The following is a 14054-nucleotide window of genomic DNA, read 5'->3' as shown; positions in this document are numbered from 1 at the left end:
AGTGTATACACACACATATATGTATACACATACATACTTATATATAAGTTAAATGAATGCCAACAATGAGAGAAGGAATGGAAGGGGGGATTTAGTATTATTGTAAGTTACTCACACTATCCATGGAGCAATATAGGGTTATTTTAAAAATTGACTTGGATTAATTCTAAATGTATATTACCAACTACAGACCAATCACTAAAAAAAATTTAAAAAAGAAGCATAACTGATGTACTAATAAAGGAGAGAAAAATGAATAATCTAAAGTGCTCAGTTAAAACCACAAAAGGCAGGGACACCTGGTTGGCTCAGGTCATGACCTCACAGTTTTTGAGTTCGAGCCCCACACTAGGCTCTCTGCTGTACATCTCCTGCTCGTGCGCTCTCTCAAAAATAAAAAATAAACATTAAGAAAACCACAAAAGGCAGAAAAAGAGTGGTGGACAAAAATAAGAACAAGGACAACAAATAGAATCAGTAACAATTATGGTGGATATTAATTCAACTACATCAATAATCACTTTGAACACCAATGGCCTAAATACACCAATTATTTATAGATTGTCAGAGTAGGTCAAGAAACAAGACCCAATTATAAACCTATTTTAAATATAAAGACAAATCTAGATAAATGTTAGTAGATAGAGGAAAATGTACCATAATAACACTGATTTTAAAAAAAAGCAAGAGTAGCTATATTAATACTAATAATAATTTCACACAAAGCAGCCTTCAGAGCGAGAAAGTTATCAGGGATAAAAAAGGGCATTACATAATCATAAAGGAGTCAGTTCTCCAAGAAGGTATAACAGTCCTTAATACCATGCTTCTAACAACACAGTTTCAAAATGCATGAGACAAAAGCTGTTAGAACTAGGCTATTGGAAGAATCCAGTATTATAGCTGAAGACTTCAACACCTCTCTATCAGAATGGATAAGTCCAGTAAGCAGAAGATGAGTAAGGACAGAGTTAAATTCAAGAGCACCATCAATCAACTGGACCTAATTGACATCCATAGACTATTTCATTCAGCAACAGGATACACATTCTCTTCAAGCTCACACAAAAAGTTCATCAAGACAGAGCACGATTTTGAGCCACAAAACATATCTTAACAAATTTATAAGAATAAAGATCTTCCAGAGCGCCTGGGTGGCTCAGTCAGTTAAGCGTCCGACTTCAGCTCAGGTCATGATCTCGTGGTTCGTGGGTTCAAGCCCTGCATCAGGCTCTGTACTGACAGCTCAGAGCCTGGAGCCTGTTTTGGATTCTGTGTCTCCCTCTCTCTCTCTGACCCTCCCCTGTTCATGCTCTGTCTCTGTCTCAAAAATCAATAAACGTTAAAAAAATTTAAAAAAAAAAAAAAAAGAATAAAGATCTTCCTCAACTCAGGATGGAGTTACAGCCTGATAAACCCATTGTAAGTTAAAAGTAAGTCCAAAATGCATTTAATATACCTAACTGAACATGATAGATTAGGCTAGCCTACCTTAAATACACTCAGAACACTTACATTAGCCCACATGTGGGCAAAATCATCTAACACAAAGCCTATTTTGTAGTAAACTGTTGAATGTATCATATAATTTATTGCACACTATCCTGAAAATACAAAAAAACAGAATGACTCTTTGAGTACAGGATGGTTTTAAGCGCATCCTTCGATTACCCTTGTGACTGTGTGGTTGACTGGGAGCTACAGCTCATCCCCCCTGCTCAGCATCACAAGACAGCAGAGTACCACAAAACGATAGTCTGGGGAAAGGTCAAAATTGAAAATGTCAAGTGTGGTTTCTACTGAATGTGTATCATTTTCATACCACCATAAAGTCAAAAAAATCAGAAGTCAAACCACTGTAAGTTGGGCACCATCTGTAGAAATCATACAATGCCTAACTCTCATGGAATTAAACTAGAAATCAAAAAAGAAAGAGAGTAGAAAAATTCCAAAATATGTGGAGATTAAACAAAAAATTTCTAAATAATACATGGGTCAAAGAAGTAATCTCAAGGAAAATTAAATACTATTTTGAACTAAAAGGAAAGTGAAAACTCAAGTTGCCAAAATTTGTAGGATGTGGTGAAAATAGTGCTTAGAGGAAAATTTACAACATTAAGCACATCCATTAGAAAATAAGAAAGATAAAAAATCAAACATCTAATCTTCTGCCTTAGGAAACTAGAAAAAGAAGAGCAAATTAAATCCAAAGAAAGCAGAAGAAAAGAAATAATGAGAATAAGAACAGAAATCAATGAAATTGAAGATGAAAATCAGTACAGAAAATCAATAAAACCAAAACCAGGTTCTCTGAAAATATCAATAAAGTCAATAATCCTCTAGCCAGGCTAACCAAGAGAAAAATAGATGACATTAATTACTAATAACATAAGTGAAAGAGGGGTATCACTACAGACACCATGGACTCTTTTTTTTCAGGCCCCAAAGACATTAAAAGGATAAGAAAGCAATTCAACAAACAATTCTATGCCCACAATTTTTTTTTAATGTTTATTTTTGAGAGAGAGAGTAAAAGCAGAGGAGGGGCCAAGAGAGAGGAGGATCAAGGATGTGTGCCAACAATAATGAGCCCAAAGCAGGCCTCGAACTTACGAACTATGAGATCATGACCCAAGCCAAAGTCTAACACTCAACAGACTGAGCCAACCAGGCGCCCCAATGCCCACAAACGTAATAATATAGATGAAATGGATCAATTCCTTGAGAGATACAATCACCTAGAACTCACATAACAAGAAACAGGCAATCTGAATAGGCTTATATCTATTAAAGAAATTTAATAATAATTAATAATCTTCTAAAACAGAAAGCACCAGGCCCAGATGGGTTCACTGGTGGATTCTCCAAACATTTAAGGAAGAAATTATACCAATTCTCTACAATCTCTTTCAGAAAATGGAAGTAGAGGGGCGCCTGGGTGGCGCAGTCGGTTAAGCGTCCGACTTCAGCCAGGTCACGATCTCGCGGTCCATGAGTTCGAGCCCCGCGTCAGGCTCTGGGCTGATGGCTCGGAGCCTGGAGCCTGTTTCCGATTCTGTGTCTCCCTCTCTCTCTGCCCCTCCCCCATTCATGCTCTGTCTCTCTCTGTCCCAAAAATAAATAAAAAACGTTGAAAAAAAAAAAAAAAAAAAGAAAATGGAAGTAGAGCAAATACTTCCTAATTCATTCTATGAGGTCAGCATTACCCTAATACCAAAATGGACAAACACATTAAGAAAACTACACACCAATATCTCTTATGAAGATAGTTGTAAAAATTTTCAACAAAATATTAGTAAAGTGAATCTAACAATGTATAATAAGAATTATACCCCATAACCAAGTGGTATTTATCTCTGATAGGCAAGGCTGGTTAAATATTCAAAAATCAATTAATATAATCCATTACATTAACAGTCTAAAGAAGAAAAACCACATGATAATATTAATAGACACAGAAAAAGCATTTGGCAAAATCTATCACCAAGTTATAAAAAGTCTCAATAACCTAAGAATAGAGGGGAGATTCCTCAACTTGATTTAAAAAAAAATACAAAAACCCGTAGCTAGCATCATACTTCATGGTGAGAAACTCAAAGCTCTTCCACAAAATCCAGAAGAAGGCAAGGATATCCCCTCTTACTATTGCTTTTCAACATCATGCGGGAATTCTTAGCTAATGAAACAAAACCAGAAAAGCAAATAAAAGGTATACAGGTTAGGAATGAAAAACTCAAACTGTCTTTGTTCGAAGATGACATGACATCAAAGTACAAAATCCAAGAATGAACAAAAAAAAAAAAGTGAAACAAAAAAGCAATTATAGCAGTGTTTCAGGATACGAGGTTAACACACAAAAGCTGATCGTTTTCCTATATACCAGTAATAAACAAGTAGAATTTGAAATTAAAAACACAATATTAGCAACCCCAAAATGAAATAAACATATACAGGGGCACCTGGATGGCTCAGTTGGTTGAACGTCCGACTTTAGCTCAGGTCATGATCTCATGGTTCATGGGTTCAAGCACCACGTGGGGCTCTGTGCTGACAGCTCAGAGCCTGGAGTCTGCTTCAGATTCTATGTCTCCCTCTCTCTCTGCCCCTACCCTGTTTGTGCTTTGTCTCTCTCTCAAAAATAAATAAACGTTAAAAAAATTATTTTTAAATACACATATATACTATATATATATATACACACACACATAATCTAACAAATATGTATAAGATCTATATAAGAAAAACTAGAAAATCTTGATGAAAGAAGTCAAAGAACTAAATAAATGGAGAGATGGCCAAGTTCATGGACAGGAAAACTCAATATTGTCAAGATGTCATTCTCCCCAAATTAATCCACAGATTCAATGCAATCCCAATCAAAATCCCAAAAAGTTATTTTGTAGACATCAAGAAAGTGATTCTGAAGTTTAGATGGAAAGGGAAAAGACTCAGAATAGACAACACAATACTGAAGGAGAAGAAAAAGTTGAAGAACTGATACCACCCAGTATCAAGACTTACTATAAAGCTACAGTAATCAGGACAGTGTGATACTGAAAAAAGATACACAGGTAGATCAAAGGAACAGAATGAAGAGCCCAGAAACAGACCACCATAAATACAGTCAACTGTTATTTGACAAAGGAACAGAGGTAATTCACTTGAGAAAGATAATCTTCAATAAATGACAATGGAACTGGACATTCACATCCCACCCCCCAAAAATAGACACAGACCTTACACGTTTCACAAAAATTAATTCAAAATGGATCACAGACCTAAATATAAAATGCAAACTATCAAACTTCTATAAGATAATATAGGATAAAATGTCTATGACTTTGGGTTTGGTGATGACTTTTTATGTGCAACACCAGAGGCACAATCTATGAAAGACAGAAATGACAAGCTGGACTTCATTGAAATTCATGAAATTCAAAAGTAAGAATTTCTAGCCTGCAAAATATACTGTTAAGAGAATGAGCACAAGCCACAAACTGGGAGAAAATATTGCAAAAGACATATAGATAAAGTATTGTCCAAAAATTCAACAATTAGAAAACAACCCAATTTTAAAAAGGGCCAAACATCTTAATGGACACCTCACCAAAGAAGTTATACAGGTGGTAAATGAGTACATGAAAACATCATATATTATCAGGAAATTAAATTAAAACCACACTGAGCTACCATTACATACCTATTAGGAGGGTTAAAATCCAAACTGCTGACATCACCAAAATTTCATGAGGATGTGGAGCGACAGGAACTCTCTCATTTGTTGCCAAGTGACAACGCAAAATAGTGTGGCCATTTTGGAAGATACTTTGACAATTACAAAATGAAACATGCTCTTAACATATGATCCAGGGATCACTTTCCTTGGTATTTATGCAAATGAATTGAAAACTTATGTCCACAGAAAAACCTGCATACAGATGTTTAATAGCAGCCTTATTTATAATTGCCAAACCTTGGAAGCAAACAAGATATCCTTCAGTAGGTGAATGGGTCAGTGAACCTGGTACAAGATATCCTTCAGTGGGTGAATGGGTCAATGAACTTGGTACATCCAGATAATAGAATATCATTCAGCACTAAAAAGGAGACACCAAGTCATGAAAAGACATGAAGGAATTTAAATACATAGTACTAAATGGAAGGAGTCAATCTGAAAAGGCTAGACATTGTATGATTCCAACTATATGACATTCTGGAAAATGCAAGACTACGGAGACAATAAAAAGATCATTGGTTGCTAGGGGTTAGCAGGGAAGGAAGGACAAAGAGGTGGATTACAGAGGATTTTTAGGGCAGTGAAACTACTCCATGTGATATTACAACAGTGGTTACATGCCATCATACATTTGTTAGAACTCACAGAATATGCACCACCAAGAGTGAACCCTGAAATGAACTATGAATTCTGGGTGATAATGATGTGTCAATGTAGACTTATCACTTGTAACAAATGTAGCACTTTGGCAGGGAATATTGATAATTGGGAAGGCTATGTATGTGCGGGGTCAGGAGTATATGGTAACCCTGGACTTTCTGTTCAATTTCGTTGTGAATCTAAAACTCCTCGGGTGCCTGGGTGGCTCAATCAGTTGAACATCAGGCTTTGGCTCAGGTCATGATGTTGCAATTGGTGGGTTCAAGCCCTGCATTGGGATCTGTACTGACACCTCGGAGCCTGGAGCCAGCTTCAGATTCTGTGTCTTCCTCGCTCTCTGCCCCTCCCCCACTCATGGTGTGTTTCTGTCTCAAAAATAAATAAACATATAAAAAAAATTTTTTAACTCCTCTAAAAAAATCTATTTTTAAAAAAGCAAGACTCTACATTTTTTAATCTAACTTGACATCTAATTTTTTAAATTATTTTTTTGAGAGCAAGAGAGAGAGTGAGAGCAGGAGAGAGAGAGAGAGAGAGAGAGAGAGAGAGAGAGAGAGAGAAGGGAGGGGCAGACAGAAAGGGAGACACAGAATCCGAAGCAGGCTCCAGGCTCTGAGCTGTCATCACAAAGCCCAATGTGGGGCTCAAACTTGTGAACAGGGAGATTATGACCTGAGCCAAAGTCGATCACTTAACCAACTGAGCCACCCAGGCGCCCCCATAAGACTTTTTAAATAAAATAAATTGAAGTTTTTTTTTTTTTCAAGAAAGAAAACTGCCCAAAACTTAATGACATCTCTTCAGTTTAAAAGGACCCACTGTGCATCTGACACCCTACAGGAAAACAAAACTACCCCAAGGTAACTATAAAATTTGAAGCATGGGAACCCAGAAAATTTCCTACAAATTTCTAAAGAGACAGCTAGAAAAGATGTGGATTCAAAATGCATTTGGACTTCTGAACCGCAATATTGGAAGATAGGACACCATGGCAAAGGCATTAAAAATTCTAAAAGAAAATTATTTCCTGCCTGAAATTCTGTGTTGTTAGGATGTGTTTCCCCAACAAAGAAGAAGACCTGAAATGCAAGGATCAGGAAGGTCACACAGGAGAGAGGCAAAGGGAAGTCTCAGGAGGGGGGTGACAGGAGACCTCAGGATGACAGCCAGCCAAGCAAGTTGTCAGAGGGTGCTGTCCAGGTCAGTCAGAGCAACTCAGCAGGCTCCAGGGCAGACTTTTTGGAGAAAGTGAAATTGTGCGAATAACTCATTTGCCCAAGTCTAATGAGAAGATATTTATATAAGCGGCCAAGAATGTAGGGTCAAATCACAGAGGAAAAGAGAATGAAGCAAGTGGAAAAAACTATTAACTCCAGAAGAAAAAGCTTTGAGGGGAAATAAAAGTAATCTAATTGTAGTTAACTACACGTCCCAGCTTTGAATACATTGGTATTATTATGCAAATTGTAAAAAAAAAAAAAAAAAAAAGGGGGTCTGACTGACCAGGAACTCTGATCTACTGTATAAGGAGGATGAGAAAAAGGGAAGGATGCAAGTGCAAGAAGGAAGGCAAGGAGGAAAGAAAATTAAATATTCATCATAGACCATAGTAAATGCCTACCCCCGAAAATCAAGAAAATTGAGAAACACAGAGGACATAAATACCAAAAGAAACAGTTATAATCATGGCTCCTCAGAGAAGAGGCTAATGTGGTGGGGGGAGGGGGCTGGGCTGCTTGTCGGCAACTGAAGGCTCTGCCATTTTATCTCCCTTGCAAGTTAACAAGGTAACTAACAAGTTCATGGATGCTGGCAGGTGACGGGAGACCCTTGGATCAGAGACAAAGAGGAGCTTGTTATGCACGATAATAGTATTAGAGCATTATTTTTTATTTTGTCCTCTGCACCGCGGATCTCACAGTGTGGTGCCCAGGATCCCAGCCAGCACCTGTGCACACTGTGGGTTGCAGTACAGGAGAAGAAGCCTGAGCTTAGGGCTCAGTTCTGATCTGAAGTTCTGATCATGGACAGTAAGTCTGCTGCCTTTGGTTTGTGAGGAAGGTGCTGCGGTGTCCAACACTGATTGGCATACAAACATCTTTCAAAAGACACTAAGGAACAAAGAAGGGCACTTAGATCCTCGCTCACCAGTCATACAGAAATCCAACAGACCCACGGGGAACTGAAAGTCAAAACTGACATTTTTTACAACCAACCTCCCTGAATGATTTTTTACAAATTACGTGCATGTATAACTTTAATTTTAAAAATTCTACTAAATTAGTTATTTTAGATTATTAAAACAATTCGCCTAACCCTTATTCCCACTGACTGGGCATCTTTTCTTTCCATAGGAGAAACAACTCGAGAGAAAATTGGGAAAGGATGTTTTGCGGAACTTCGCACAGAAAGAGCTGGTCCCGAGGCTGGGCCATCTCAACCCCAGCGACCTGACCAGGGACAAAGAGCAAGGCGCAGAGGCCACGACCCCGCCCCTCCCTTGTCTTCACCGCGCCTCCGGAGCAGGCTCCCCCCTCCAGCCACCCCCAGGCCGGGAGCGCGTCCTGCACCTGAGGGGCCAGGATCTGGCGCCCACGCCTCAGGCTGTAGGACAGTAGCAAGCCCTGTGTCGAGTGCAGGGAGCAGCCCGTTCGTAGTTCGTGTTGACCGCAATTATCCATTCTGTGAATGGAGCCCCCTGAAAATCAAATACCAACAAGAGCATTTGTTACGTAGCCAGCTGGGGTCTCTCTGCGGGCCAAAGGCCAGGACGGGTTTCCTGAACCCGGCCGGGAGGCGCGGCCCCGATGTCCTTGGTGGCAAGGCAGGAGTTGGGGCGGGCAGGGTCCTCGGCGTCAGCAGATGCCCGGCCAGGCGGCGGGCCGGGCGCCCCCCTCGCCGGTGCGCACAGGCGCTCGGGGTACCGGGGTGCCGGCATGTGTAGGCGGCCAGCGTCACGCCTGGCGCTGGGTCCCATCACTCCCACCTTGGATGCTCCCGCGCACGGCCTGCGACCCGCGCGCACACGAGGAGGGGGCGGACGCCTCATAGCCTCGAGGAGTCCGCTCCCACCCGCAAGGCCACCGCCCGAGGCCGCGGAGGAGGGCAGAGCCGCGCAGAACCTGTTTATCAGCCCCATCTCTCATTACATAAGGCCTCTATCTCCGCGGGGCATCGCCGCGACTGTCAGGCCAGCGCGCCTTCTCCCACGCGCGGGGGCGCACCTGCCCACAGTTCCCCGCCTCAGTTTACACGGTCCGCGATTGAGGGTCCTTGACTCCTCTTGGCGCAGAGCTCCGGGATCCCACAGTGGTTCCCTGCTCCTTCCCTCAACACAGAGACCCAATTCTACAGATGAGGAAACTAAGGCCCACAGCGGTGTCACACAGCCTAGTGGCAGCACTCCAGGCACTGGGGGGGGAGGGGGGGCGGGGGGGACGGGGGACACAAGAGGCAGGGGCTGGCTCAGGACCTACAATTGTGCTGCGAAGTTTGGTTTGGCCTGAAGAGAGGGTGGGAGGAGAGAGTGGGCAAGGCTGGGAGGCTTGTGAACAAGAGCCCCAGCAGCGGCCCTTCGTCCCTTCAGAGACCCTTGTGAGGAGGTTGAGCCTCACTGAGGGTAGGACAAAGGGAGCCTGAGCAGACAGAGAGGGGCCTGGAGGGGAAAGCACTGGTTTAGGGGAGGAAGTGGGTGAAGGAGCCAGGCTGACATCAGTAATCAACAGGCAAATAACATAGTTTCTGTTGCAGGGGTTTCTGGAGGACTTCTAGAGAAAGGAGTGAAAAGCAGGTTATGGGCCAGTGTCCCTGAGGGAGAGGGCTGTTCAGGGAAATCCTGGAGTGGGGGCAGGCCCTGAAGCTGCCCTCCACAGCCTTCAATCTGTAGAAACTTGGGTCCCTCAGGGGGGAGGGCTTTGTCCCACAGATAACTGGTGAGCAGAGGTGGCCACCCCAGGTCTCAATGGCACTGGGAGCAGTCACACTTTCCAACCTGGGCTAAGGCTGGGTCCTGACTCGTGCCGGTCTGGCATGTCAAGGGTTTCCCATCAGGACGGGCCCACGCTGAAGGCCTGAGTTGTGCACCCCGTTTTTAGGCTGTCCATATTCAAAGTTATAATCAAGGCAACTTTAAAAAGAAAAGGTCCCAGGGAGGATCTCTGATTCTGACTGGATCTTTCAGTGGAGACCTGGGAATCTGAACTTTTTATCATCCTTTCCACAGTGAGGCCAACAGGGAATCAGGCAGATGAAAAGGAGTGAACTTCACTCTTCTCTTTTTATCCCGTTTGAATTTTGTATCCAAAGCAAGTATTACTCTGGTAATGCAAGAGACCACTTCACTGAAAAAATAAAATCCCTCAATTCCCACATCTGGTAGACTGTGGTCATAGCACTGTCTGCCTAGCACTTCTGGTGACCCAAAGGGTCTCAGGACAGGAGCTGGGCAGGCACTCGGGGTGGTCACCAAGCAAAAGTGCTGGAGCTCCAGCTGGCTTGGCCGACACCAGGCTGCCCTCTTCCCTAATGCTGGAGTAAGCCCACCCATATCTTGAAAATTGCCCCAGACCCCCTCACTGCTAAGTCCACAAGAAATCAAATTCTTTCCTTTATGTGACACTGGATTTTCCACAAAGTAAAATCAAGATGAGTAAAGATGTGGTTTCTAGATAGTACCCGACAAAGCGGAGACCAGGGTGGGAGGCGTCACACTTGGCCTATAAAAGCTACCGCAAGAGGCCAAGGCCACAAGCCACTCAGCTTAGGCCAGCCTACGTGTCTGCTCCTCGCTCCTCCTGTGTTAGCTCTAGGCTCCATGGCGCTCTGGCTGACCGTGGTCATTGCTCTCACCTGCCTTGGTGGCCTTGCCTCCCCGGGCCCTCACTCAAGGAGGGAGCTCAAGGAGCTCATTGAAGAGCTGGTCAACATCACCCAGAATCAGGTGAGTACGCTGGTGCTAGGGTGGGTAACTCTCAGGCAGGGTAATTGGTCATTGTTCAGGCCATGAAGGTTGGGCCGTGCCAAGAGGCCTGTGGGGCCTGAAGAAGCCCCATGGACCAGGACAGGCCCAGCCATGAGGGAGAGGTGCTGGGCCAGCGGTTGGGGGATAGCACAACGGACGGCCCCATAAAGAGATCTGGCTGAGCCCCCAAGGACCACCTGTTCCCCTGGCCTGGCCCTGCCTGCCAAGACCAGCTCCTACTCAGCTGTTCAAGAAAAGAGGTTAGCAGAGAGAGGCCAGCACCCTCCCAGGGCGATTTAGAATTTGCCAAATGGATGTGAACAGAATAATGGGGCCATTATTCGCAGTAGTTTGGTTAAGCCCATTCTTATGGAAAAATTCACTAGTAGTCAGCTCCTGTCCCCAGTGGTGATGGCTCAAACTTTGAGTAATTTTTGTGTGCCAAGGCTAGTGCTGTGCTTTTCATCTCATTTCATCACTGCCAACCATCTCAAGAAACAGGTGCGATGACCCTATTCTACTAAGCTGCATTAAGGTTGACAAAAGCCAGATTCAAACCAGGCCTGGGTGACACCGGGTGCCCATATTCCAAACTGCAGTGTCCTCCGATTCGGAAGACAGGGTTTAAAAAAAATTTTTTTTATTAATGTTTTCTTTTGAGAGAGAGGGAGAGAAACAGGGCGAGAGTGGGGGAGGGCAGAGAGAGAGGGAGACACAGAATCGAAAGAAGGCTCACAGCTCTGAGCTGTCAGCACAGAGCCCGATACAGGGCTTGAACTCATAAACCACGAGATCATGACCTGAGCCAAAGTCAGACGTTTCACTGACTGAACCACCCAGGGACTCCTCCAGAAGATAGAGTTTTATACACGAGTGCCCTCCGCCTCCCATCTGACTGACCTGGCCTCCCCTCCTCTCTCACCCAATGCTGCCTTGGCTATGGGAAGCTTCACTCAAGGCTGTGTCACTCAGATTTTTCTCTCTCAGCCCCCAAACCCTGTACAATGGATCTCCCTCAGTATGCAGAGCAGGAAATTAAGTTCAGGAACACTGAGGGGTCCCAGGCCTGCCTCTGTGCTACACCGGGTTGCCTGTGGGGCCTGATCGCTATGGAGACCTACCCTGCGATTTTGCTGTCTTTTTGCTCCTTCAGGTATCCCTCTGCAATGGCAGCATGGTGTGGAGCGTCAACCTGACAACCGGCATGGTGAGGACCCCCTGGAAGCTGGGAGGGAGGTGGCTGAGGCTGTAGGTCTTATGTGTGTCTTTCCTCACTTGCAAGGCTTAGGGGTTCCACGCAAGCACAGTTTGGACCTTCCCCACCACCCAAAGCTACCTCCGTCAAGACTCTCAGCCCCCTCCTCCTGTGAAGTCACTGAAGGTGCTGCCTAAGCCATACGGCTGGGGGTTCCCAGCAGGGCCTGACACCCCCGTGTTCTTCTCCCAGCAGTACTGTGCAGCCCTAGAATCTCTCATCAATGTCTCTGACTGCACTGCCATCCAAAGGACCCAGAGGATGCTGAAAGCCCTGTGCACTCAGAAACCCTCAGCAGGGGTAAGGCGCCCTGCCCTGTACCCCTCAACCCTGCACCCACTCCTGCCAGCCCTGGGCTCACCCTAGAAGCTCCTGGGGGAACCTAGCTGAGCATCTGAGGCAAGCGTCCACCCGGGGGGTGGGTCCACGGTGGCAACAGGAACATGGCCTCCGGGATTTCCAAGACCTGGTCTTGAGAGCTTCCGACTCCCACCTGAGCTTCAGTTTCCATATCGGTGAAATGTGGGCACTAACAGACTAACAGTACCCGCCCCATGGGGCTTTTGTGAGGATTAAATAAGCCAGTTCCTGGAAAGCCCCTGGCAGAGGCTGGGCATCTTTGCTCTGGAGTCCCATTAATGCCCTGGCCTCTTTTTCCCACAGCAGATTTCCAGTGAGCGCAGCCGAGACACCAAAATTGAAGTGATCCAGTTGGTAAAAAACCTGCTCAACCATCTAAGGAGAAATTTTCGCCATGGAAATTTCAAATGAAGGATGAAAACCTAGCATCGCTATTTGCAGAGGCAGACCTGACCGTTTAAGTTATAGATTCATTTTTCTTTCAGATGTTTCAAATTTCTTGGGGAGATGGCGGGGGGATGGGAGGGGGGCACGATTTCCTTAGCTTAGACCTCAGCCTGTGCTGCCTGCCCTCGCCTAGCTGACCCCAGCTGCCCTTGCCTTGGTGCACAGGGCCCTCCTCCATCTGGGCTTTGAGTTCTGTGAACAACCAGGGGCAAGGGTGGGGGAGGGGGGGGCAGAGCACTGCCTCTCACGACTGCCCCCTCCTTAGAGGGAACGGCAGCATTACACCAAGGACGTCACCTTGGCAGACACGTATGGGAGGTGGACCTGCTCTATACGGGGACAGCTATGGCAGACAGCGGCTCAGGCATATCTCTTCTTGGCCTTATTTATTACTGTGTGTTATTTAAACAAATGTTTGTCTGTGCTGGGGACAGGGAGGGACTGTCACCACCAGAACCTTGAGCTGGGGGCCCAGTGACTTGGGCTTTAGGAGTCCCTGGGAATAAGCACTGTGTGCAAAATTCTGCTACCTCATTGGGGTCCTGGGGCCGACACAGGGGACAGGAGAGAGGGCTGGAGTAGCTGCTCTTGTCTGCCAGCCAGCAGTTGGCCCTCAGCCAAGAAGTAATTTATTGTTTTTCCCTGTATTTAAAGTTAAGAAATAAAATGTTATCAAAGAGTTAATAATATATAGAAGAGCAGCCTAGAATGCTGCATCTGGTGTGTGTGGACTGTGGGGAGGGGTCATTGAATGTCTTGTTTCACTGACTTTGTCAAAGGAAGCCAGAAATAAAGACAGTGACAAGAGACCTGATGATGTTTGTCTTTTACTGTGGCCTTTGGGAATCCTGGCCTATGTTCTTCTGGAGGCAGGGCAGTGGGAGTGGTGGGGAAGTTAGGGACAGGACCTGGGCTGAAAGGAAGTAAGCAACCCCCCAGGGGTGTGGGCTGCCACCCACAGGGAGGCAGAGGAAGCCTGGGCCCTGACTTCTGGGTTCATGGAGGACATGAGAGGAGGAGGAGGAGCAATTAGGGACCTCAGAAGTCATCTATGATCACGGTTATGATGAGTGGCCAGCCTATGTGTAGCACCACCCACACAACCTCTGGTGTCTCCCCCACAACCTCTCTGAGCC

The 14054-nt window shown here is 45.0% G+C and overlaps 1 protein-coding gene across 3 annotated transcripts; it reads left to right on the top strand.

The window, feature by feature from the left end:
* Positions 1-9378: 9378 nt before the first annotated feature.
* On the top strand, positions 9379-13703 carry IL13 (interleukin 13). Of its 3 annotated transcripts, none has more exons than XM_058736777.1 (4): positions 9379-10835; positions 12010-12063; positions 12307-12411; positions 12775-13703. In XM_058736777.1, exons 1-4 carry the CDS (start codon positions 10551-10553, stop codon positions 12880-12882), a joined length of 552 nt encoding a protein of 183 aa, XP_058592760.1. In that variant the 5' UTR covers positions 9379-10550; the 3' UTR covers positions 12883-13703. The 3 variants fall into 3 exon arrangements, with proteins under 3 accessions (XP_058592760.1, XP_058592765.1, XP_058592753.1); XM_058736782.1 differs by having other exon boundaries at positions 12304-12411; positions 12778-13703; XM_058736770.1 differs by having other exon boundaries at positions 12304-12411.
* Positions 13704-14054: the final 351 nt, after the last annotated feature.

The sequence above is a fragment of the Neofelis nebulosa genome, chromosome 1, assembly GCF_028018385.1.
Source record: "Neofelis nebulosa isolate mNeoNeb1 chromosome 1, mNeoNeb1.pri, whole genome shotgun sequence".
In the NCBI taxonomy this organism is placed as follows: domain Eukaryota; kingdom Metazoa; phylum Chordata; class Mammalia; order Carnivora; family Felidae; genus Neofelis; species Neofelis nebulosa.
This window is presented reverse-complemented; position numbering and strand designations above follow the sequence as displayed.

Coding starts and splice junctions, on each gene's coding strand:
- IL13 (XM_058736770.1), top strand. CDS start 10,551: ATGTGGTTTCTAGATAGTACCCGACAAAGCGGAGACCAGGGTGGGAGG. Junction 12,064..12,303: donor TCAACCTGACAACCGGCATG/GTGAGGACCCCC, acceptor TTCTTCTCCCAG/CAGTACTGTGCAGCCCTAGA. Junction 12,412..12,774: donor CTCAGAAACCCTCAGCAGGG/GTAAGGCGCCCT, acceptor TTTTTCCCACAG/CAGATTTCCAGTGAGCGCAG.